Source organism: Phacochoerus africanus, chromosome 15 (genome assembly GCF_016906955.1).
Source record: "Phacochoerus africanus isolate WHEZ1 chromosome 15, ROS_Pafr_v1, whole genome shotgun sequence".
Classification (NCBI taxonomy): Eukaryota; Metazoa; Chordata; class Mammalia; order Artiodactyla; family Suidae; genus Phacochoerus; species Phacochoerus africanus.
The window spans coordinates 71,636,464-71,664,314 of NC_062558.1; the positions used below are offsets into that span (position 1 = coordinate 71,636,464).

General features: G+C 36.1%; 1 protein-coding gene across 1 annotated transcript in view; it reads right to left on the reverse strand.

The window, feature by feature from the left end:
- Positions 1-27,851, reverse strand: part of LOC125116965 (catenin alpha-3-like) — a 453,580-nt gene that overhangs the window by 333,788 nt on the left and 91,941 nt on the right. The window contains exon 5 of the mRNA XM_047762661.1: positions 6,680-6,846. Within this exon, the coding sequence (XP_047618617.1) occupies positions 6,680-6,846 (167 nt within the window). The remainder of the gene's footprint in view (positions 1-6,679; positions 6,847-27,851) is intronic.

Here is a 27,851-nt window from a genome sequence, read left to right on the forward strand (position 1 = left end):
GTATCTTTACAGCTCAGAAGAAGAAACTAGGGCTCAGAGATTTTTAATTCTCCCAAGGTCGCCCAGTTAATCCACAACAGACCATGATTCAAGTAAGGTTTCCCTGCTGCCAAAAGTCATGTGTTCTCTCCACATTGTCCTGGTTCCTAAAGAAAGAAAGAGATCTGCAAGCCAATATTCTCTCAAAGAAAACTGACCCTTATAAAATTCATATGCCAATAAGATAGAATGTGTGATCTCAAGATGCGTAAATAGTCCAAAAAAGTTCAAAAAACTTGAACACCAGAGATAAATTTTTTAACTTAAATTCCCATAGAAAATTATGAGCAATGTCAGTAATAAAGCCAAATTGCCTTTCCATGTTTCTACAATTAATTACATAGGAAAATATCATCACATTTTTCTCTGTCCTCTCTTACCTTTGATTTGGACCTATTTCCCCCAGAAGAAAACAGGTACTTCCTTAAAGAACTAGATAAAGAAGTAGAGTACAATCTTATTTACCTGACTTTTAAAAGCAAATATACCTTAATATGAATGAAGAATTCTGTTATTTGGAAAAGATTATAATAAGGAAGAAAAGAGTAAGGCCACTTAAGGAAACATTGTGGTAATAGAGGAATTCTTTATATAAAGAATTCAATAAAGAATCCTAAAAATATATCAGGGATTACAATGAAGAATAAATACAAAAGAATAAATATTTTTAAAAAGATAAAGAATAAATAACAAAAAATGTAGCAGGGATTTTTGTTTGAGCACAGAGCCCAAAAAGAGCAGAAGCTTGCGTAAAACAAGGTAAGACTGTACTTCATCCATCATACTCAAAATCAGGAAAACAAACTTAAAAATAATCCACTGCTTTTGAAAGAAGAATGTGTATCATGAACAAGAAATAGGTATCTTCAAAACTGATGCCCTCCACACACAAAAAAAAATTTTATAAATAGATTATTTTATAATAGGATGGGGTGTGTTTGTGTGTGTTTATAAGACAGATGATTATAAAATTCTTAGGCAAGGAATTGTTTATATTGAGGAAAATACCTTCAGGTGTAATTTAAGGTGGATAGTGATATCTGAGGACACAAATTAGCAGAGGCCAAGTTAATAGTGACTTGACAGAATATCTTACTGCATAAGGATGTGAAGAAAAACAAAGGACAATAGGTACGGAGAAAGGAGGGGGAATGACAATAAGATGAAGTTGCTAACGGTTTCTAATATACAAATTGAAATCATTTAGCATATTTTGTTACACTACCGAACCCTCTCCCTTCCATCCTCCCAAGTTTCTAACAGGTTTGCCATATACATAAATATGCCTTGTATAGGAGTGCATGTGTGTGTTGTGTGTGTGTGTGTGTGTGTGTGTGTTAAGTGGGGAAAGGGTCAGCTTCTAATGATTAATTAACAAATTATACGATAAAGATAGGGGAGAAAATTTATAAACTAAAGTAATTCTATGGAAGCAACAACTTGGAGCCAGAGGTGACCTTGAGAATATGAGCCTGAGAGAATCTGCAGAAATCTTGGGGAGAACCTTGTAATTGACAGGACATGAAATGAGGGTTCAAAATCTTAAGGGCAAGGAGATCCCAGCAAACAAGTGGTTTACAACCATAAGTACGTAGAATGTTATTGAAAAGTGAAGGTCAAGTAAGAAAGAAAGAAAGAAAAGGAATAAAATCAAGCAGGCAACAGTCACTCAGAGCTCTTAAGGGGTTATTAAAAATAAGTCCTGACAAACTAACCTCATTTCCTTTATAACTGGGGTTACTAGCCAGATAAATCTGTAATGCTACAGATAATACATCTTGATTTCAGAAAGGCCTTTGAGAAAGTGCTTGAGGATAAAATAAAACATGGTTTATACAGTAGCCCAATGAAGCGAGATTAAAGCTCATTTCCACAACTTTATTCAATATATGTTAATATTTGATTAATGTTATCTGAAAGAAAGCTATATCACTGTTTTCCATATCATTAAGCAATTTTTCATGAATAACTTGTTAATGAAATCTGAAAATGATACCAGGTTGTGGAGAGAGACAAAATCAAAAGTCAAAAAGCTCTGGATGGATATTTTAAAAAGCCAGAATTAGCAAGATAAAATTCACTGAATAGAAATGTAACATATAAAAAGATGAAACTAGTATCAGAGAAGGAAGACCTAGACAAGGTCTCTGAATTCAGAGACTCAGAGGTTTTTTTATTTTCTTTTTTTGGCCGTTTTGTCTTTTTAGGGCCGCACCTACAGCAGAAGGTGGTTCCCAGCTAGAGGTCAAACTGGAGATGAAGTTGCTGGCCTTCGCCACAGCCACGGCCACAGCAACGCAGGATCTGAGCCGCTTCTGCAAACTACACCACAGCTCACAGCAACACTGGATCCTTAACCCACTGAGCAAGGCAAGGGATGAACCCACATCCTCATGGATGCTAGTCAGGGTCATTAACACTGAGCCACAACAGGACCTCCCACTCGGAGGTTTTAATTGCGCACAAAATCAGATAATGTTGGACATTAAATCAGGGAGGTAATTGAGTATATTATAGAATGTTCACATCAGAGTGTTTTGATTTCAGGATGTTTTGATTTCAACATTTTATGGCAGTTACCTATAATCTAGAACATGCACAGCAAAGGATTTACGGGGAGGATCTGTTTCTTATATTGGCAAATTAGTCCTTCAATACAATCCTTCCGCTGGAAAAAAAAAAAACTAACAAGATTTGATGAAATATATAGCACTTCATGTTAAAAACATAAAAGAGCTAATAAAACAGTGAGAAATTTCCTGATATAAGTTCCAGAAGAAATAAGGTTTAGTATACAAAGCTAGCCATTCACATGAAAAGATAAGACACCATGAACTTAATAAAAACCAGCACAATGACAGCAACACAGACAGACAACTAGGGAGTCTAGACACTGAAGTTTTCAAACTTCAGCCATAAAACAAATCTGCTTGCATGTTCAAGTACATCAAAATCAAGACTGAAATTTTCAGCAGGAAACAAAGTCATACAAGACATGAAAATTCTAGAGTATTCATAGTAGTCCAAAACTGTCTTTAAGGAATGTGCAAAAGTCAAGAAATATTTAGCTTAAATAAGACGGATGTTAGTCCTAAGAGTAACCATCAGTTATTTGAAAAATGCCTTTTCCAATTTCTTTGATTCTGTATTGGTCCAGAAAGCAAACTAGAAACAATGAATGGATATAGAAGGGACCAAGCTTTAAGCTTAGTGTGAAAAAATGTCTTCGATAATTAGAATTATCCAAAATATGATTCACTGTCTCACAGAATTGAGATTGCTGTCACTGTAGGTGATCATATATATTGTTAAACAGTTGAGTGTATAGCATATTACAGGAGAGTCTATCTACTTCAGTAAGGTATTAGACTATAAGGGCACTGAAGTTTCTCTACTGTGATTTTATTTCTAAGTAGAAATTTAATAGAACCATAAACATTTTAAAAAATATAATAAACCGCTATATCCCAAAGTATGGTCTGAGAAAGTTCCAGGATTAAAATATTATAGAAATGTTTTATGGTCAAGAAACTTGAAGGACTCTGGGTTTAGTAAAGTTAAACAATTTTCATTGCTCCAGTATTTCTCACCAACTTTAATATACTAATGTGCATCAAAAACATTCAAAGAGAATTTCTGTATGCAGCAATGACCATTAAAAAATTAAAATTTTTCTCATGTTGCATATTTATGACAGGTTCTGCAGAATACCATTAGGGAAATGTTGGGATAAATAATGCTAATCTTAATCTCAATTTCTTTTTTCTTTTTAGAGCCATACCCGAGGTTATATGGAAGTTCCCAGCTAGAGGTTGAATCGAAGCTGCACCTGCTGGCCTCCGCCACAGCCACAGCAACTCAGGATCTGAGTCACGTCTGTGACCTACACCATAGCTCACAGTAACACTGAATCCTCAATCCACTGAGCGAGACCATGGGTCAAACTTGGATCCTCATGGATACTAGTCAGGTTCTTTAACCATTGAGCCACAAAGGGAACACCTCAATTCTTTTTTCAATTTGCCTTCATTCTATGTGAAATAATTGAGTTGAATAATATGATTCAAATATAAATTTTTATAAAGATGAAATAGTTAAAAAAAAACGATTACAATTTACCACAAATGTCTTCATTTGGAATAGCTGAAGTATCATTGTTGTATTATACATATTTATAAGTGATTTAAGTAATCAGGATCCCAGAAGGTCAATGAACCCCGGTCTGGATAATCACCAAGAAAACCACACCTAGTCACCCTGTAATCAGTCTAAAATAAAAGATAAAAGCTGATCTAAGAGCAGCCAAAAAAACACACAAAACATCCTGGGGAAAAATGAAGAAAATGATAGACTTTTCTACACAAATAATGAGAATAAGAAGCAATAGGATGACATATGAAAAGTGCTGAAAGAAATCACTATGCGTGGCAAAGAATCTTAACTTATTGTGGTAATCATTTTGTAACATATACATATATTAAAACATGTTGTACACCTAAAACTAATACTATATGTTATTTCTCAATTTAAAAATTTTAAATACCAAAAAAATCAAAAATAAAGATGATAATTCAGCACATTTCTTAGCCCATTACAAAAACTCAATAGCTATTAAGTATAATCTTTATTGCAAAAAGCAGTACTGTTTCCTTTTGAGATACAATTACTTCCTTCTTCATTTGAATGATAATGATATGTGTAAATTACCTAGCTCTGTGCCTAGTAATTAGTGGTATTCGATTAAAATGGCAGTGAAGGTACATGTCATATTATGCATATGTGTGTGTATATACACAGAGGAGAGAAGGAAAAGTGTATATGCACACACAAACACATATATATGCACACATAAACACACACCCTCTAATTGATTTTTGGGGGGTTGCATTTTTAGGGCCACACCCATAGCATATGGAGGTTCCCAGGCTAAGGGTTCAATCACAACTGAAGCCACCAGCCTACACCACAGCCACAGCAATTTGGGATCCAAGCCACTTCTGCAATCTACACCACAGCTCATGGCAACACCAGAGGCTTAACCCACTGAGCGAGGCCAGGGACCAAACCCACGTCCCTATAGATACTAGTCAGGTTTGTTAACCACAGAGCCATGAGGGCAACTTCTGTTAACCTCCTAATTGATTATAAACATAGTAATTTTCACCTTACAAAAGCCTTTCATTCTGCCTCATCCCAACAAATTTAGAGTCTAAAACATGGGAAACATCGGGTCATTAGAACTAGGAATTACATGATACTTAATCTTCCCTGTTTCTGGTTATAGCATTTATTAGTATCTATATTCACATATTAAAAAAAACAAATCTCAGAAATTTTCAGGGATTTGTTTAAGGTATTCAACAAACTAGCAATCAAATAACAAAAAAAAAAAAACAAATTTTCAAATATCTCACCTATAAATCTACTGTAGACGGTTGCTATAAATCTACTGAAAACCAGTCCTTTTCCTAAAAAGTTAGTTAACAACAAAAAGATGCCAAACTGCTTTTTTGCAGTAATAAAACTATCAAAAAAAAAGGAAGTATAAAAGAAAACTCACTCTACTTTAGGGTTAAAATAAGTATTAGTAAGAAAGAGAAAGATGATTTTTAAAGAAAAAAAGGTTTAGTTTAGCAAGTAGAGAAAATGATTTTGATAAGAAAGTCAGACAAAGCCATCATTTGCTTAATAAGGTAGTGATATTACAGTCACCTAGCACCTTTATGAAAATGCAGATGTATTTATGAACAGAAGAACAAGGGTCCTATTTAAAGCAGAAGAAAGAGCAGAGGCTCTAAAAGGATTCTTTGCAACATTTTCATCTAGACACTATTAATAACTTGATTAGACTAAGTCACTTTAAAAAGTTAAAAAGACTTGAATAAAATTCTTCTTTTAAACTTGGCTAAGTGGCCAAGTGGTTAAGGCGATGGACTGCCAAACTTTGCTAAACAGTTTTGTCTAGAAAAGTAGAGCAAACAAGCTATCTTGTTGCCTTTGTAGTCTCCTAGCTAAAATTTATTCAATCCATTTATGTCTTTTCATAATGGATTACTACAGACAATACAGACTACCTGTAAATATGCAGTTTATCTTGGATCAAAAGCAGCTGGCAAAGTAGTTTTCATTTATAAACTAGGATAAACTTCCACATGCCTTAAGTTTTAAAGTTTCTCTTTCTCAAATTATTTATATTTACATTTATTTTCTGCATTAGCTATAAAATGATGCTATTATATATTTTTATAGGGCATAAAATTTTAAATGGTAAAAAGTCTGCATCACTTTGATATACAGCAGAAATTGACACACATTGTAAATCAACTCCTTCAATAGGAGTTCCCATCATGGATGAGTGGAAATGAATCTATTATCCATGAGGATGCAGGTTCGACCCCTGGCCTCACTCAGTGGGTTAAGGATCTGGAGTTGCTGTGAGTTATGGTGTAGGTCGCAGATGCAGCTCGATCTGGCATTGCTGTGGCTATGGTGTAGGCCAGCAGCTGTAGCTCCAATTTGACCTCTAGCCTGAGAATTTCCATATGCCACAGGTGCAGGCCTAAAAAGCAAAAAAAAAGAAAGAAAATGGAATTAGAAGTGAGAACAATGCCAAGGTAAACCTAAGCCATCTTTTACTTACAGCTGACACATGCTGCAAGAGACACATGACATCAATCATATCTGCGAGGATAAGGAGTCTGGTAACTGCAGCCAACAAGGCACGGGCAGCTTGAACCACAGCCTCTCTTTTGGGGAGATAACAAGGGTCATCTGCAAATCTCTCAGCTGATTCTTTTAGAGCATCACCTGAAACACATAACCCCAAATAAGTTATACTTTAAGTTTCACGTATGCCCATCTCAGCATTTATCATCCAATCTAATTCCAAGTACATTCCATGACTAAGCACAATTTAAAATACTGTCAGTTGACACTAGAACATTGTTTCTTAATAAACAATGCAATTTCAAATTGACATTTGTTTTTGATAAATGCTCTGGAGTTTAAGAAGCATGGTACCATTTTCCTGAAAGAAAATTGTGCTCAATTGACTAGCACCATCTAATAAAACTGCTGTCAACTTCTGCATTGCTGAATCTCATTTGCTGTGAAAGGTTTCATTACTAAGACTTCAATCGGAAACAATCGTGTTTATAAAAATGAAGTAAATCTTCATTGAGTTACTTTCCAACTCAATGGACATTAGAAAAGAGCTACCCTTTAAGATAACAAGACAACAGCTCTCTGATAAAAGTTTAACATGTCAGATTTATTCTAAACTGTCAATATAATGAATAAACTATATCCTAAACTTAGTCACAGAAATAATATTTCATAGTACTTGTTAGAGAAATGTGTTCACTATTTTAAGGTTTTCTTCATTTAAAGTATGTTTATAAAAGCAACAAACATGTATTCATTTTTTAAAAGTTCACAGTTCAGGAATTCCCGTCATGGCTCAGTGGATAATGAATCCGACTAGGAACCATGAGGTTTCAGGTTTGATCCCTGGCCTTGCTCAGTGGGTTAAGGATCCAGCGTTGCCGTGAACTGTAGTGTAGGTCACAAAGGCCGCTCAGATCTGGCATTGCTGTGGCTCTGGCGTAGGTCTGCGGCTACACCTCCAATTCGACCCCTAGCCTGGGAACCTCCATATGCCGAGGGAGCAGCCCTCAAAAGGCAAAAAGACTAAATAAATAAATAAATAAATAATAAAAGTTCACAGTTCAGAAAGGTATAAAATGATTAAGTCCCTCTTTACTCCTCTTGAGGAATGTAATTGTTAAAGATTTACCACATCCATTATTTCAGAACTGTTTCAATTTAAACTTTTTTTATCATCAAAGCGGTATGTGCTAATTACTTTTAGATAATTCACCAGACTAAAGAGAATAGAGTGAATTTTAAGTCTCCATACTAATCCTCCAAAAAATCCATTAAGTTCTTGTCTATCTATCCAGAAATTTTTCTATTAATGTATGTTTTTGTGCATATGCATATACATATAAACAGTTATAAATTTGTATTATGTAAATTTTTATCAATATATTCACATATATTATATATGTTCATATATTTGAAAGATTTTTTCATAAGAAAACATATATGTTATAAATGGAACATATAGAAGATACAGATTCTTTTTACAAATAGTATCATACTACAAAAACGTTCTACTATTTGTTCTTTTCACTTATCAATTTATTTTATTTTCACATTGGGCTACAGATGACCAGGAGGCAGTATAGCACAGAACTTAAACAGTGTGGACACAAGTCACTTGGCCTCTTTAAAGGTTCATTTTTCTCTACTATAAATGGAGCTAATAATAAACACCTACAATTTTTTAAAGGATTAAATGACAGCGGTGCTTGAAATTAAGTAAAGACTTGATTAGCTTGTATTGTCACTTTTTAATGCTTTAATAAAGTTACATTTTATTGATATACAATAACTTACTTTACCAGCCCCCTCCCCTTTTTCAGTAATTTTCTTCTTTTTTCCAGTCTTGTTGAGAAATAATTGGCATATATCACTGTATAACTTTAAGGCATACAACATGATGGTTTGGTATACATATATTGTGAAATAACTATCACAATAGGTTCAGCTAACATCCGTCATCTCATATAGCTAAATAGAAAAGAAAGAATAAAGAGAGGGAAGAAAAATGTTCTCCTTGTGATGAGAACTCTGAGGATTTACTCTCTTAATAACTCTCCCATATATCATACAGCAGTATTAACTATAGTTGTCATGTTGTACATTATATCCATAGTTTTTTTTATTTTTTAACAAAATTTGTAACTTTTGACCACTTTTCTCTAATTTCCCCATCCATACCCACCATTTCTGGTAACTGCATATCTGATCTCTTTTTCTGTGATGCTAGGCTTGTTTCTGTTTTTTACAGTTCACATTTAAGTGAAATATAGTTTTGTCTTTGTCTCACTTATTTTACTTAGCACAATGCCTTCCAGGTCTATCCATGTTGTCTCAAATGGTAGAATCTCCTCATTTTCAATAGCTGAATAATTCTGCATTCTATATATACCACAACTTCTTTATCTAATTATCCGTCAGTGAACACCTAGGTTGTTTCCATGTCTTGGTTATTGTAAATAATATTTCTGGGAACATGGGGATACAGACAGCTTTTTCAGTTAGTGTTTTTGTTTCCTTTAGATAAATTACCAGCAGGGGAATTGCTGGATCACACAGTAGTTCTATTTTTAATTTCTTGAGAATTCTCCATCTTTTTTTTCCATAGTGGCTATACCAATTTACGATCCCATCAAGAGTACACAAGGGTTCCCTTTTCTCCATATCCACACCATGTTATCTCTGGTCTTTCATGACAGCCAATCTTTTACTGTACAGAATCCTTTTGGGTTTGATCTAGCCCTGCTTGTTTAATATTTATTTTACTGCTTATGCTTTAGGTATCATAACAAAAAAAATCATTACCAAGGTCCAAGATTTATCCTTATGTTTTCTTCTAGGACTTTCAGGGTTTCAGACCTTATATTAAGTCTTTAATCCATTTTAAGCTAATTTTTGAAGTGATAGAAGACATATATATATAGTTTATATATAGTTATATTGTTTTATATATATATAAATTATTTTACATGTAAATATCCAATTATCCGAGCACCATTTTATTGAAGAGACTGTCTTTTCTCCACTCAGTATTCTTGGCTATCTTGTCAAATATTAGTTGACTGCATATGCTTGAGTTATTTCTGGGCTCTTGATTCTCTTCCATGGGTCTACTTATCTGTTTTTATATACCAAGCCCCTATGAACACATAAATTATTTTTAATTTTTCCTACTCCAAACAATACTACAGGGAGTACACATAATATAGCTTCACGTGCATGGGCAAAGTTAGCTATAGCATAAATTCTTAGAAGTAGAATTATTGAATCAAGGAGCAAATGAATTTTAGGTTTTGAAATATGTTGCCCAAAACTTCTCCAAACACAGCCATCTCACCAACAACACATGAAAGGGCCTGTCTTATCTACTTTACTCCATGAATATTTTGTTTTCACTTATTCAAGAATTTCAATATAAAAACGGAATGTATTATTAACATTAAAAACAACAAAAAATAGGAGTTCCTGTTGTGGCTCAGAGGGTTAAGAATCTAACCAGTATCCATGAGAATGTGGGTTCAATCCTTGGCTTTGCTCAGTGGGTTAAAGGATTCAGTGTTGCCATGAGCTGCAGTATAGGTCCTGCAGCTCTGATTCAACCCACAGCCTTGGGAATTTCTATATGCCTCAGGTGTGGCCCTAAAAGGGCAAAAAATAAATAAATAGTATTCCTTATTGTGGCCAAAACCTGTGAAGAGGGTCTGAGACCGTCTCAACAAATTTTGTTTGTTTTTACTTTAATTGCTTTATTTAAAATCTGAGAGCTGGAAGAGTTATATTCCTCGTGGGTAGAGGAAGGAAATTTCACGTTCCTAAAATTCTCAAAAGTTTAACACACAGGAGAATTATTGCAATGTTTTAGTACTGTCACAACATCCTCACTTAAACATCTTAAACAGAAATTGAAGAATTTCTAACAGGGCAGCATGCTCTTTGTGAATTCACATTTGTATCAACATAATTAATATACTACATTTAGTTCTTTTAAAGCAATGCCAAGGTAGGAACCCGACTCTGAGTCAGACACTTCTGAAATCAAACTCTTTAGAAGAAATAACTTCTAGTTCTGAGACCAGGACACTTAAATGCTTTCAGTGTCCTCAACCATAGGAAAAGGATAAAAATATTATTTACCTCACAGTATTTCTGGGATGTCTGTATAAAATATATTTTATAATATATATTTATTTAGCAAAGTATCTGAACATGAAAAGCACTCAACAAATATTAGTTGTTATTTTCTCAGGAAATTTCTGGTAGAGATGGTAAATTTTTAAGACCAGTAAATGATGATTTTTATGTGTTTCTCTGCAAGTCAGAATTGCTGCGAGGAGACTCAAAATTGAAGTGACCTCTGAAATTAAGAGAAGAAATAAATTCCCGCAAAAATAAGATTATCTTTTCTTATCATGATTCTGAATTGGAAAGTTATGATAGCCTTTGTAGAATAGTGTCTGACTTCATATACAAAAAAACGAAACATCAATTTTTTTTTTGTCTTCTTTTTTTAGGGCCATACCCTCAGCATATGGAGATTCCCAGGCTAGGGGTCTAATGGAGCTGTAGCCACCAGCCTATGCCAGAGCCACAGCAACACAGGATCCAAGCCAAGTCTGCGACCTACACCACAGCTCATGGCAACACCGGATCCTTAACCCACTGAGCAAGGCCAGGGATCGAACCCGCAACCTCATGGTTCCTAGTCGGATTTGTTAACCACTGAGCCACGACGGGAACTCCCGAAACATCTATTTTGAAAGAATTGTGTTCTTGACTCTAAAAATGTTGAGATGTTGAACAACTGGATGAAAAACCATATTCAGAAAAAGATCATTTAAACATTAGAATAGTGTCTTTGACTTCATATGCAAAAACGAAATATCTCTTTTGAAAGAATTGTGTTCTCTACTCTAAAAATGTTGAGATGTTGAACAACTGGCTGAAGAGCTATACTCAGAAAAAGATCATATCCTTCCTCATCAGTTATTGTAAAAACTTGTATCAAAGCCTGTCTTTCCTTCTGAATCATAAGACTGTGAGATTAAGAGCTGTGTTGGTCGTGGTCACCACAGTATTCACAGAATCTAGAAGAGCACTTACTTTCTTGCATATATTCTATACACTGCATGTCAATTGCTGAATATGTGAATGAACATCATTCAACTTTCCTTTGATAAATTTTTACTGTTCCCTATATAACACAGCTCCATCCCAGGTATCCATGATCTAGATTATTTTTCAGCCCAAGAAGTCACCATTGAGAGTCAACAAACATTATGATACAATCTAAACAGGACTCAGGTAGAGACCTGTATAAAGTACTAAGAGGCACAGAGGAAAAAGATCTACCCCTGCCTGAGGTGTCAGCAGATACATAAAGAAATACTCTAGGTAAGAGCAGTTATGTTCTAACCATTAACAAAAACAGACAATTTGCAGAATTTAGCCAGTTTCCTGTAAAATTGACTTGTGTCTGGAGAAAATGGCCATTTTCCCAATTAAATAGAACAAAAATGAAACCAAGTTCCTTTCTAACTAGAATATTAGCATCCATACTTTATAAAGTCTACATGTGGGAAATCTATTTTTCTGAAATATAATTCCCAATCTTTCTTATACCACTTTTACCTTGAATTTTAATAAACAGGAAATTTTAAAATACATAAAAATAAACTGTATTTTTTCTTCAAGACATCTGACTCTAAGAAATCTGACTCCAAATGTGAGAGTAATTTTCTAAATTTCATGAAAATACCCCAAGAACTACATTCAGAAAGTTTCCTTTGACTAGATTCATGTTGTTCCTTTCCTGTCAAATATGCTCTTTTTAATCTTCAAGAAATCCATTATGAAATGCCTGCTTGAATACAGTACTAACTACATACTTTATAAAGACTTACATAGGTATATCTTCTATTTATATAAATGTAATATATGAAAACTTGTGCATGTTACAAAAATCTAATATAGAATATGATCATACACATAAACTTCAGAAGTAAAAGAAAGAAAATTTCTTGGCCAAATAGACACATTACAAATTATTCTTCACTTTATAAAGGATATGTACATGGTTCTTTTAAATAGAAAGTTCCTTTGCTAACATATAAAAATACAACTCTACTTTCTAAAAGTGTTTATATTCATTATAAACATGAAAATCAAAGCAAACAATGTATAAGCAAAACATCCCAAGGGAAAAAGGAACAAGCAAAATGAAAATGGATAAGTACTAAAGATAAAATTTCCTCTAACTTTTCCAATTAACATTATATTTATGATTCAATTAAGATTTCTAGTTATGCCTTTGGCCACCCTTCTATGTGTGTTTTAATACACCATATACATGTAATATGCACTAGTACTTATTAATTGATTCAATATATAATAACATACACTGGTATAATGGGGTTCCCAGGCTGAGACTGGGCACTAGAGGTTTGGTTTTATTTGTTTTTAATTGGGAAACAGCCATTTTGAATATGAAAGCTCCTAAGAGGTAGGAGCTTAAATTTAATTCTGAAGCAGATTGATCTCTCTTTTTTCAAGGGGGGAAGGGAGTGGGCCAAGAATGGGGGAGAATGACTTCAATTAGGTCCTATCCTAAACTTACATAGATGTTTTTTAAAAATGCAAAGACCCTCCTTTAAAATGTTTGGCTGGTTTGATTGCAAGGAGCAAAAATGTTTTGCAGAATAAAGAAAACCTTATCTTGATAAAGGGAAGGGCTGGAAAGCTAGTTATTGTGGAGACTCAGACATAGGAGCTACAAGGATATGAGCAGGATGTAAGAACAAGAATATAGCCGCCTATGGTTGCCATTGTAAGCACATTTATTTTATTTCCCTTTCATTATCTTCAAACTCTCTCTAAAGTCTTATTAAAAGTTGAACTTTGGTTCCAGCTAAAGCAGAGGAACAAAGACAGTGTTTCTTTCTTACCCCCCCCCAAAAAATAGACAAAGTATATTAAAAAAAATGGTCCTGAAGGCAGGCAATAAACGACAGTAATCAAAACAGGATGAGCCCTTTGATAGCTCTAGCTTACTGCCTTGAGACACTTTACAGGCAACAGACAGGAAAGAGAAACAAAGAGAATGGCAAACATTCTGAGCTGAAGAGACAAAGCTGGCTGTCCAGGGATATTATTGCAGCTCAAGTATATGGGACAGAGAATGGGAAAGAAGAGAGCTACACAGAGAGGAAACTCAGCTCTGCAGAGGCTGCCCCTTGAATATTCAGCTGGATATTGATTAACCCAGACATGGGGAGAAACTACCCAAGGCTAGGCCAATAACTATCCAAAAGGATTTGAATAACAAGTACTTGGCACTTATACCAAGCTGTGAATAGTGATTGTTCCCACTACCAGGATGGAAAACTTCATGACTCATAGGACATTGGGTAGCAAACATAGAAGTGTCTTGCCTCAATAGTAGGAGAAATTTAGCCCTAGGTTGAACATTACCCCAGTTCTCCCTGACAGAGAAACACAAAGAGAGAATTCCCACCTTAAAGGCCAACAGCAATCACTCATCAGAGAATAGCTGCAGCCACACAAAGGCAACAACAGGAAAGCCTGTTGAATACACCAAAATGGAAGGTCACAGGCAGTCTGCCACCAAGCGCTGTATCACTGAGAACAATCAAAATGAGTAGGGGAGTTATGTTGACAGAGTTAAGTCCATAAAACTACAAATTTTTATAAAATATAAAATTTCTAAGGGGATAGTTTCTATAAAACTAATGGAAACATCTCATAACTTCATAGTTAAGATATAGGAAAAGCTCTCTTAAGAAACCTTCTCTTAACCATTTCTTGAGATGAATCTACTCTTTTTATTTTCTCCCAGTAACATATTAGTGATCCCTCCTTCCTGCTCAGTACCAAAGGATTATCTCAAGTATACTGGAGCTTTTCCATTCCCTCTAATTAAGGCATACCAAGAATCTGTTGGTTTTTCCCCCAACCTTTTCATGTGAGTTGTAATTATAAACTATGTAATTTCATTAACTATATAAACTTACCAAATAATAGTACAAAAAAGCCCTGTCATTTCTTTGAAAATTAATTTGCATGCTTGGAGACAATAAAGGTGTAAGTTGCTAAAATTGTTGTCAAATTGAATGTGGAAGAAAAAAATGGTTAAAGTTGGGTGAGGTAAAAGAGATTACACAATATCAAAAATTCTGCAGTGAGGTAGGTTCTCAAGTGTCATGAAGCGCTCTTCTATAAAAAAATCATAGGAAATCTTGGTCAATGCAGGATGGGGGTGATTTAGGCAAAAGCTATTGTATGAGACTCAATCAACAGACCTATACTGAAAATGGGTCTCGGCCGAACATCAAGAGATTGACTAACATTCACGTGACAGTCATTAGGATAAATATTTAAGGTGAAGGAATGTGTAGAAAAATGAACTTTTCACTTCCAATAGTAATACTATACCTGAAGCAAAAAATTATCTGTTGTAACTTAAAACACTAGAAATTTCTATGTTTATTTCAATTTCAATGTTAATTTAGGCAAATTGTAATTATATAATTATATGTAAAATACATAAATCCACACCTCTAAAAAGCCTTTGCTGGATGGGATTAAGATGGCAGAATAGAAGGACTAGAGCCCAACTTCTCTCCTAAAATCAACAAAATTCACAACTAAAGGCTGAGCATTCTTCACCCAAATGGACCAGAAACCTTAAAAAAGATACCCTACTCCTGAAGAAAAAGAGGAAGCCACATCAAGAGGTATTAGGGGCAATTTCATGATATAAACAACCCCATACCTCCAGGGTGGGAAGCTCCACAGACTGAAAACTAACTGGTTCACAGAGACTCACCTACAGGAGTGAGAGTTCTGAGCCCCACATCAAAATCTCATGAGCGGGGATCTGGCACTGGGAGAAAGAGCCCCTGGAGCATCTGGCATTGAAGGCCAGTGGGGCTTGTGTGCAGGAGCTCCACAGGACTGGGGGAAATGGAGACCCCATTCTTAAAAGGTGCACACAGACTTTCACGTGCACCGGGTCCCAGGGCAGAGCAAGTTCTCCATAGGAATCTGGGTCAAACCTGACCGCAGTTGTGAGGGAAGAATATTGGAAGCAAAGCTCGCAGGATTATCCAGCAGCATGCCTTTCTCTGGAGGTGGACATTTTGGAAAATCTAGCCTTACCCATCAGTGCTGAGAAGCCCCAGGGCAAACAACAGTTCAGGTGGGAACACAGCCCCACCCCTCAGTAGACAGGCTGCCTAAAGACCCCCCAGGCACACAGCCACCTCTAATCCCATGCAGAGACAAAGACCCATGCACAAGAGGGATAAAAATCAGCTCCACCTACCAGTGGGCAAGCATCAGTCGTCCCTCCCATCAGGAAGCCTACAGCAAGCCCCCATACCAACTTCAGCCACAAGGGGAGCAGATGCCAGAAGTAAGAGAAACTACACTCTATTATCTGTAAAAAGATCACCACACCAAAAAACTAAAAAATGAAAAGACAGAACTATAACTCAGATGAGGGAGAAAGAAAAAACCCCAGAAAATCAGCTAAGTGATCAGGAGATTCTAAGCCTACAGAAAAAAGACTTAGACTATTCATGCTGAAGATGATGCAAGACATTGGAAATAAACTGGCAGCAAAGATGGATAACTTACAGGAAACACTGAGCAAAGAGATATGAGAAACAAAACTTAAACAAGAAGAGATACAAAATACAATAACAAAAAAAATTCACTAGAAGCAACTAACAGTAGAATACAGGAGGCAGAAGAACAAATAAGTGAGGTGGAGGTCAGATTAGTAGAAATTATAGATGTGGAAGAGAAAAGAGAAAAAAGATTGAAAACAAATGAAGAGAGTCTCAGAGAACTCTGGGACAACATTAAATGCACCAACATCTGTATTATAGAGGTGCCAGAAGGAGAAGAGAGAGAGAAGGGGACAGAAAAAATACTCCAAGAGATAACAGCCAAAAACTTCCCTCACATGGGAAAGGAATCACTAACTCAAATCCAGAAAACACAACCAGTACCATATAAAATTAACCCAAAGAGGAACACCCCAAGACACATATTAATCAAACTGACAAAATTAAAGACAAAGAGAAACTACTGAAAACAGCTAGGGAAAAGAAACAAATAACATACAAGGGAACCCCAATAAGGTACTGGCACATTTTTCAGCAGAAACTCTGCAGGCCAGAAGGGAATGGCATGATATACTTAGTGTGATGAAAGGTAAAAACCTTCAACCAAGATTACTTTACCCAGCAAGGCTCTCATTCAGATTTGAAAGAGAAATCAAAACCTTCAGAGATAAACAAAAGCTAAGAGAATTCAGCAACACTAAACAAACCTTACAATAAATACTAAAGGAACTTCTCTAGGCGGAAAAGAAAGGACAGCAACAGGAAACAAAAATACTGCAAATGACAAGGCTCACCAGTAAAGGAATATATACAGTAAAGATATGAAATCATCCACACACAATTATGCCACCAAAATCAGAAATCACGAGAAGAGGTGGGTACAAATGCAGGACATTGGAGATGAACTTGCAATTAAGAGAACAACAACTTAAAACAATCTCTTATATATACACACACACAGAGAGAGAGAGAGACTCTTGTATCAAAACTTCAGAATAACTGCAAACCAAAAATCTACAATTGGGAGTTCCCGTGGTGGTGCAGTGGTTAACGAATCCAACTAGGAACCATGAGGTTGTGGGTTCGATCCCTGCCCTTGCTCAGTGCGTTAAAGATCCGGCGTTGCCGTGAGCTGTGGTGTAGGTTGCAGACGCGGCTCGGATCCCGCGTTGCTGTGGCTGTGGTGTAGGCCGGCAGCTACAGCTCCGATTCGACCCCTAGCCTGGGAACCTCCATATGCCGTGGGAGCGGCCCAAGAAATGGCAAAAAAGACCAAAAAAAAAATCTACAATTGATACACAAACAAATAAGAAAAATGAACACAAATACAACACTAAAGATAGTCATCAAACCAAAAGAGGAGAGAACAAGAGAAGAAGGAAAGAAAAAATAGCAACAAAAATAAATCCAAAGCAATTAATAACATGGCAATAAGAACATACATATCAATAATTACCTTAACTGTTAACGGAATAAACGCCCCAGCCAAAAGACATAGACTGGCTGAATGGATGAAAAAATAAGACCCATATATATCCTGTCTTCAAGAGACCCACTTCACTTCTAGGGACACATACAAATTGAAGGTGAGAGGATAGAAGAAAATATTTCATGCAAATGGGGATCAAAAGAAAGCTGGAGTAGCAATATTCATATCAGACAAAATAGACTTTAAAATGAAGAATATTTTAAGGGACAAAGAAAGTCATTACATAATGATCAAAGGATCAATCCAAGAAGAAGATATAACAATTTTAAATAACTATGCACCCAACATAGGTTCACCACAATATATAAGGCAACTGCTAACAACCTTAAAAGGAGAAATCGACAATAACACAATCATAGTCGGGGACTTTAACACCCCACTTACAGCAAAGGACAGACCAACCAGACAGAAAATCAATAAGGAAACACAGGCCCTGAATGAAGCATTGGTTAAACCAGATGGACTTAATAGATATTTATAGGACATTCCATCCAAAAGCAACAGAATACACATTCTTCTCAAGTGCACACGGAACCTTCTCTAAGATTGATCACATCCTGGGCTTCAAATCCAACCTTGCTAACTTTAAGAAAATTGAAATCATATCAAGCATCTTTTCCAACCACAATGCTATATGACTGGGAATCAATAACAAGAAAAAATCTGCAAAAAACACAAACACGTGGAGACTAAACAACATGCTACCAAAACAACCAATGGATCACTGAAGAGATCAAAGAGGAAATTAAAAAATACTTAGAAGCAAATGACAATGAAGACACGACACTCCGAAACCTATGGGATGCAGCAAAAGCCGTTCTAAGAGGAAAGTTTATAGCAATACAAGCCTACCTCAGGAAACAAGAAAAAGCTCAAATAAACAAGCTAACTTTACATCTAAAGCAGCTAGAGAGAAGAACAGACAAGACCTAAAGTTAGTAGAAGGAAAGAAATCATAAAGATCAGAGCAGAAATCAATGAAATAGAAACAAAGAAAACCACAGAAAAGATCAATGAAATAAAAATCTGGTTCTTTGAAAAGATCAACAAAATTGATAAATCCTTAGCCAGACTTAACAAGAAAAAAAGAGAGAGGACTCAAATCAATAAAATTAGAAGTGAAAAAGGAAAAGTAACAACAGACATCACAGAAATGCAAAGGATCATAAGCGACTACTTTATGCAATTACATGCCAATAAAATGGAAAACCTAGAAGAAATAGACAAATTCTTAGAAAAGTACAATCTTCCAAGACTAAACCAAGATAAAATAGAAAAGATGAATGGACAAATCACAAGAACTGAAATTGAAACTATGATTTAAAAACTTCCAACAATCCCAAAGCTGAGTCAGGCCAGGGTCTCAAAATTACCAGCTCATCAACAGATACCAGCCAACAACAAAACAAAACCAATAACCCAATTGAAAAAAGGGAAAATGGCCTGAATAGACATTTCCCTAAACCAGATATACAGAGGGCAACAAGCAATGGGAAAAAAAAAAAAAAAAAGATCACCATCTCTCATTAGGAGAGAAATGGATACACAAACTACTCTGAGGTACCACCAGACACCTGTCCAAATGTCCGTGATTACTAAGTCTAAAAATAACAAATCCTGAGGAAGATTACCTGAAGAGGGTGCCCTCCAACAGTGTGGGTGGTGTATGTAATTTGGTTCCATTGCTCTGGACAACAGGATCGAGGTAAATCCATAAAAAGATAAAGAATCACTGTAGTACACAGAAATCCAACTCTTGGACATATATCTGGAACAAAAATGCCCTTCTTCCAAAAATTAAAGGCCCCGCTATGTTCATTTCAGCACTCTTCACTGTAGCCAATCAGGAATACCAACAGAATGTCCATGGACAGATGATTGCATTAGGTAGATATTGCACAGGTACAAAATGGAACTCTACTCCACCATAAAATAAGAACCAAATAAAGCCAATCCCAGCCACATAGCTGGAAACAGAAACTCCCATACGAAGTGATATTAAGTGTGATAGAAAAAGACAAATGCCCTTTGATACTCCTTCTCTCTGGAATCTAACAAATGGCACAAACGAACCCCTCTACAGAAAAGAAACTCATGGACTGGAAAACAGATGTGTGTTTGCCAGATTAGAAGGGCAGTGTGTGGGAAGGACTGGGACTTGGGGTGTAATAGATGAAAAATCTTGCACTTGGAGTGGGTAAGCAATGAGATCTTCATATATAGTATGGGGAAGTGCATCTATTCACATTTTTTTTAACAAGATCGAGGATGATGTGAGAAAAAGAATATGTATAAATACATATTTCTGGTTCACTTTGCTGTCAAAGAGAAATTGAGCATGATGAATCAGCTGTAATGGAAATAATAAATGATGCAAAACACCCAAAATAAATAAATAAATAAAAACTTCCAACAAAAAAATGCCCAAGACCAGATGGCTTCACAGAATTCTACCAGTTAGAGAAGAGCTAACACCTATCCTTCTGAAACTATTTCAAAAAATTGCAGAGGAAGGGACACTCCCAAACTCATTCTATCAGGCCACCATCACCATGTTATGAAAACCAGATAATGATACCACAAAAAAAGAAAACTACAGGCCAATTTCACTGATGAACACCAATGCAAAAATCCTCAACAAAATACTTACAAACCTCATCCAACAATACATTAAAAGGATTGTCCATCATGATCAAGTGGGATTTATCCCAGGGATGCAAGAGTTTTTCAATATCCGCAAATCCATCAGTGTGATACACTACATTAACAAACTGAAGAATAAAAACCATATGATCCTCTCAATAGACACAGAAAAAGCTTTTGACAAAATCCAACACCCATTTCTGATAAAATCCCTTCAGAAAATGAGCATAGAGGGAACCTACCTCAACATCATAAAGGCCATAGATGACAAGCCCACAGCTAACATCATTCTCAATGGTGAAAAGCTGAAAGAATTCCCACTGAGATCAGGAACAAGGCAAGGATGTCCGCTGTTGCCACTACTCCTCAACATAGTTTTGGAAATCCTAGCCACAGCAATCAGAGAAGTAAAAGAGATAAAAGGAATCCAAATTGGAAAGGAAGAAGTAAAACTATCACTATTTGCAGATGACATGATACTATCCCTAGAGAATCCTAAAGACTCTACCAGAAAACTATTAGAGCTCATCCATGAATTTCGCAGTCACAGGATACAAAATTAGTACACAGAAATCAACAGCATTTCTATACACTAACAATGAAAGATCAGAAAGAGAAATTAGGGAAGCAATCCCATTTACCATCACATCCAAAAGAATAAAATACTTAGAAATAAACCTACCTAAAGAGACAAAACACCTGTACTCTGAAAACTATAAGACACTGATGAACGAAATCAAAGATGACACAAACAGATGGAAAGACATACCATGCTCTTGGATTGGAAGAGTCAATATTATCAAAATGACTATACTACCCAAGGCAATCTACAGATTCAATGCAATCCCTAGCAAATTACCAAGGACATTTTTCACTGAACTCAAACAAAATATTTTAAAGTTTCTTTGGAAACACAAAACACCCAGAATAGCCAAAGACATCCTGAAAAAGAAAAATGGAGCTGGAGGAATCAGGCTCCCGGACTTCAGACTATACTACAAAGCAACAGTCATCACAACTGTATGGTACTGGCACAAAGACAGAAATATAGATCAGGGGAACAGGATAGAGAGTCCAGAATTAAACCCACGTACCTACAGCCAACTAATCTATAACAAAGGAGGCAAGAATATACAATGGAAAAAAGACAGCCTGTTCAATAAGTGGTACTGGGAAAACTGGACAGCCACATGGAAAAGAATGAAATTAGAACACTCCCTAACACCATACACAAAAATCAACTCCAAATGGATTAAAGACCTAGATATAAGACCAGACACTATCAAACTCTTAGAGGAAAATATAGGCCAAACACTCTGACATAAAAAACAGAAACATCTTCTCAGATCTACCTCTTAAGAGTATTGACAGTAAAAACAAACAAACAAAAAAAAACAAATGGGACCTAATCAAACTTCAAAGTTTCTGCACAGCAAAGGAAACCCTAAACAAAACGAAAAGACACCCCACAGAATGGGAGAAAAACTTTGCAAGTGAATCAACTGACAAGTGATTAATCTCCAAAATTTATAAACACCTTCTGCAGCTACATACCAAAAAATAAACAACCCCATCAAAAAATGGGCAGAAGATCTAGACAGACAATGATCAAAAGAATACATACAGATGGCAAAAAAACACATGAAAAGATGTTCAACATCACTCATTATTAGAGAAATGCAAATCAAAGCCACTGTGAGGTACCACCTTACACCAGCCAGAATGACAGTCATCAAAAAGGCTATGAACAATAACTGCTAGAGAGGGTGCGGAGAAAAGCAAACCCTATGACACTGTTGATGGGATTGTAAATTGGTGCAACCACTGTGGGAAACAGTATGGAGATGCCTCAGAAATCTAAACATAGAACTACCATTTGATCCAGCAATCCCACTCCTGGGCATCTATCCAGAGAAAACCATGACTCGAAAAGACACATGTACCCTGATGTTCATTGCAGCACTATATGCAATAGCCAAGACATAGAAACAACCTAAATGCCCATCAACAGAGGAGTGGATAAAGAAGAGGTGGTACATATACAAAATGGAATATTACTCAGCCATTAAAAGGAACAAAATACCAGCATTTTTAGCAACATGGATGGACCTAGAAATTATCATGCTAAGTGAAGTCAGTCAGACAATAAGACACCAACATCAAATGCTTTCACTGACATGTGGAATCTGAAAAAAGGACAGAATGAACTTCTTTGCAGAACAGATACTGACTCACAGACTTTGAAAAACTTATGGTCTCCAAAGGAGACAGTTGGGGGGTGGAGGGATAAGCTGGGGTTGTGGGATGGAAATCCTGTAAATTGGATTGTGATGATCATTGCACAACTACAAATGTAATAAATTCATTGAGTAATAAAAAAATTTTTTAAATTTTAAAAGCCTTTGTTGATGTCTTCTATATCAATAAACTATCCTTCTAAATAAATTTCAATATAAAGAGAGCTTTTAAAATAGAGCTATATAATGACACTTCAGAATTTCAAAGATGATGATTTTTTAAAATTGCCAAAATATTGACAAGGTAATCTCATGTCATAGTTTAAATTAACAATAATTTTAAGATAATAAAAGGCATAAAATATATTTGAGTATTATATTTAGTATTGTAATTCCTACATTATCTCCTAGTATTAGGAATACCACATATTTAAAGCTCTTTGTAGTAAAAACCAAGTGACAACATAACATAGCAATCCATATTGTAAAACAAATAATAAAAAGAGATAATAGTATGGATTTACAACTTAATTAACTGCTGAAATAGCTGCCCACAATTGCTGTCTATTGAATTTTTCTCCAAATAATCTATTGACCAATATGCCACCAGTAAACATTGTTATAATATTATTCTTGATGTCAATTTAATTATTTTAAGCAGAAAAGCTAAACCTTACAACTAAGATGTCAGACTATAGTTATCCATTACTTTTCCCTTTACTTGCTAAATCTGAGAAAACTTAGCTTCTATTATATTATGCTGAATTAGCAAAACCTTGTACCTTGGTTTTTCAATTATCTCCTAAAAGAATCTCATTTTAATGCTTTGAAACTGCAAGTGGCAACACTATCACTTTTTCCTAAGAATTGATACCTAACCTTTTAAAGAGCTCACTTAGTCTTAGAAAAAATCTTTATTAAGCAATACAGTATGCAAAGTGCTAGGAAGTATATGATGATGACTAAAATGTGGATTCTACCAGGTATTCCCAAGTAAGAAAAGGCACTTAAATAGGAAGATTCTTCAAATGGTAGTTCTATGTTTAGATTTCTGAGGCATCTCCATACTGTTTCCCACAGTCGTTGCACCAATTTACAATCCCATCAATAGTGTCATAGGGTTCTTTTTTCTCCACACCCTCTCTAGCACTTATTGTTCGTAGCCTTTTTGATGATGGTCATTCTGGCTGGTGTAAGATGATACCTCATAGTGGTTTTGATTTGCATTTCTCTAATAATTATTGTTAATTATTTGGCTTTACATATCACCATATTCAGATATATTCCCTTAAAGTGTAATAAAACCAAATTCCATAGCACCAGAAAATTCCATAGCACCAGAAAAACATACATACACATCATAATAATTCTTCATATCCATAGATCCTAATGTCTTTTTTTAATCACTAAAAAGTTCTAGAGTCCAACATCCAGTTCAATGTGACAGCATAGGATGACCTTGAACTCACCTCCTCCCATGAACACACCAAATCTGCAGCTACATATAGAACAGCTTCTTCCTCTGAGGGGGAAAAAAAAAAAAACCTAAAAACTGTCTGAGTGACTCCTACCCATCAGGTGAACAAGGGAAAGCCGCATCAAACTAGGAAGGAGAAGCTGGGGCACAATCTCATCACAAACCACCTAGCAGAGCAACCCACAGTAGGGAAGGACCTCAATTCAATCCCTAGAGCTTCTCTCTGAGGAATGAAGAATTTGAACTCCATCAATCAACCTAACTTTTAAGACCTGCGCCTGAGAAACAAGCCCGCCTATCTAGCTCTGAAAACCAATGGGGCTCGCATCCATGAGACACACAAAACTCAAACTAAGAAACGGTTCTTAAAGGATTCATGTGTAGACTCACCTACCCCAGGGCCCTGCACAGAGGCACCCAGACTTTATGTATATGAGGCTCAAGTACTAATCTTAAAGCAACAGCCTGAGGCATCTAATTTTTCTAATGTAGCACACATCTAGGGGCCTGTTGTTGGCTGGCAGACACCATCTTCACACTCTCCCTCTGCCTCATTTTAGTCAGCAGACAGCATCTCTTTTTTTCTTTTCTTTTTTTTCCTGCAGGTGCCATTTATAGGCTCCCCTACTGTCTTATTCCAGCCAGCAGGCACTGTATTCACACTCTCCCTCTGCTATGATCTGGATCACCAGAATTTCCCAGGGGAGCTTTTATATACAACTGGTGTCCCAGTTTTTAAACCTGGTGCTCTGGTTTTCATAGCTGTCACCCAGAGTACACCCTTTGATTATCTGGCTCTGGAGGCCAGTAGGTTTGCAATCCTAGGTTTCACAGTACTGCAACAATCAGAGAGGCAGTTCTTAGCAGACACCACCCCCAGAGCACAATACAAGACAGCAGACTGAAACACACTTTTAGTCTTTCTGTGAAGGAGGCCAATTTGCTTGTCTAGGAGCTTCAACCTGAGGGGCAGGCTTCTGGTTTGGCATATAACTAGAGTCCTACACAGGCACTTTCAAGGAATGGAGGCCAACATTTGCAGTCTCTGCACTCTCCCTCTGCCTTGCTCCAACTCACAGGTATCTCCTAGAAGGTAACTTATTCCCATGTGTGTTACTTTGATTTTTGTGGCTACCATCAAGGGATACATTTACAAGGGGCTAGGGGTGAGGGTTGGGGTTGTGTTCTTGGGTCCCATAAGATTCCAACAATCAGAGGGAGAGTTCTTGGCAGGCTACCACCCCCAAGTCACTGTACAGACAACAAACTAAAACAGATCCCCAGTCTTCTTGTGAACAAGGCCCACCTGTTTCTCCTGCAGGTTCAGCCTAGAGACAGGCTTCAGGTTTGGCACACATCTAGAGGCCTACAGAGATGCCCTTCAGGAACATAGGCCAATGAATGCCATCTTTGCATTTTCTCTCTGCCTTGATACAGCTTGCAAGTTATCTCCCAGAAAGGAGCATATATATTTCATCCAGAGCCCCATTTGTTGTGACTGCCCATCTGAGGATACCCCAAGATCACTTGATTCTGGTGGCCAGTGGGGCTTACACTTACAGTCCTGTACACATCTGCAGGCTTTAAAAGCTGCTGCCTGAGGGTCTGGCATACAATCAACTTGAATCCAGGTGCTGACTGAGCTCCTCACCCTCAGGACACTGATAGGTATTGTTGGCACACCCTGAACCACTGAGAGCCACAAAAAAATAAAACAGGCCATTTGGACAATCAGAGGTTTGAGAGACAACCAAAAGCTAGGGCAGGGTTGAAGGATAAGGTTTATCTCCTACATGAGGCCACTCCTTTAGTCCAAGAGAGGTGGTTGTTTCATCCAACATGTAGAAACCAAAACAAAGAGTCAGGCAAAATGTAGAAACAAGGCATATGTTCCAAATGATAAAACAAGGGGAAAAAAAACTTAATGAAACAAATGAAAAAAAAATATAAGTAATTTACCTGATAAAGAATTCAAAGTAATCATCATAAAGATACTCTCTAAACTCAAGACAGTGAGAACCTCAACAGAGAAAATATTAAAAAGTCCCAAATAGAAGTCATAGAGCTGAAGAATACAAGTGAACCAAAATAATACACTATTTAAAAAATACAATAGCAGACTAGACAAAGCAAAAAAGGATTGAAAAAAAAAAAAGACAAAAAAGGAGTTCCCGTCGTGGCACAGCGGAAACGAATCTGACTAGGAACCATGAGGTTGTGGCTTCAATCCCTGGCCCCACTCAGTGGGTTCAGGATCCGGTGTTGCCATGAGCTGTGGTATAGGTCACAGACACGGCTCGGATCTGGCGTTGCTGTGGCTCTGGCATAGGCCAGCGGCTATAGCTCCAATTGACCCCTAGCCTGGGAACCTCCATACGCCACAGGTGTGACCCTAGAAAAGACAAAAAAAAAAAAATGGATTGATGAACTTGAGGGCAGAGCAATGGAATTTACCCAATCAGAGCAGAAAAATATGTGAACATTTTCCAGAATCAGTCATATGTTAGGCAACAAAACAAGTCTTAATAGTAAATTTAATGACTGAAATCATATCCAGAATCTTTTCTGACAACAATGGTATGAAAATAGCTATCAACTACAAGAGGAAAACTGGATAATTCACAAATATGTAGAGATTAAGAAACATGCTATTGAACAACCAATAGGTCAAAAAGAAATTTAAAAATACCTTTACATATGTCATTTTCCAAAGAACTAAAACAATTCTAAAATTTCTAAAGAACTGCATAAGACCTCATAAAGAAAATGCAATCCTGGGAAGGAACAAAACTAGAAGAATCACATGTCCTGTTATCAAATTGTATTACAAAGCTATAATAAATAAAACAGTAGGGTACTGGCATTAAAAACAGACACATACATTAATCATACAGAATAAAGAATAAAGAGATACACTGCAGTCAATTAATCAACAACAAAGGAGCCAAGTACATGCAATAGGAAGAGGGGACAGTCTTTTAAATAGTGTTGAGAAAACTGGACAGATACATGCAATTAAAAAAAATGAAACTGGACCACTATCTTAAACCATACACAAAAATCAACTCCAAATGGATTTAAATCCTTTAATCTGAAACCATAAAACTCCTAGAAGAAAACATAGGCAGTGAGCACTTTGACTTGTGTCTTGACAATGATTTTTTGGATTTGACAAAAACAAAGGCATAAATAGCAAAAATAAACAAGTGGGACTACATCAAACTAAAAAGTTTTGCAGAGCAAAGGTATCCATCAACAAAATGAAAAGGCAATCTCAAGAATTAGATAAAATATTTGCAAATCATATATCTGATCAGGGTTTAATATCCAAAATATTTTAAGAATTCACATAGCTCAGTAACAAAATAATAATAATCTCATTAAAAAATTAACAATCCAATTTACAATTACATCAAAAAGAATTAAATACCTAGGAGTAATTTAACTAGGGAAGAAAGAGATCTGTACTCAGAAAACTGTAAGATACTGTTGAAAGAAACTGAGGAGGATACAAGCAAATGAAAAGAAATCCATGTTGGTGTTCCCACTGTGGTACAATGGGTTAAGGATCCAGCATTGCCATAGCTGTGGCTCAGATTCAATCCATGGCCCAGGAACTTCCATATGGCATGGGTGTGGCAAAAATATATATATAT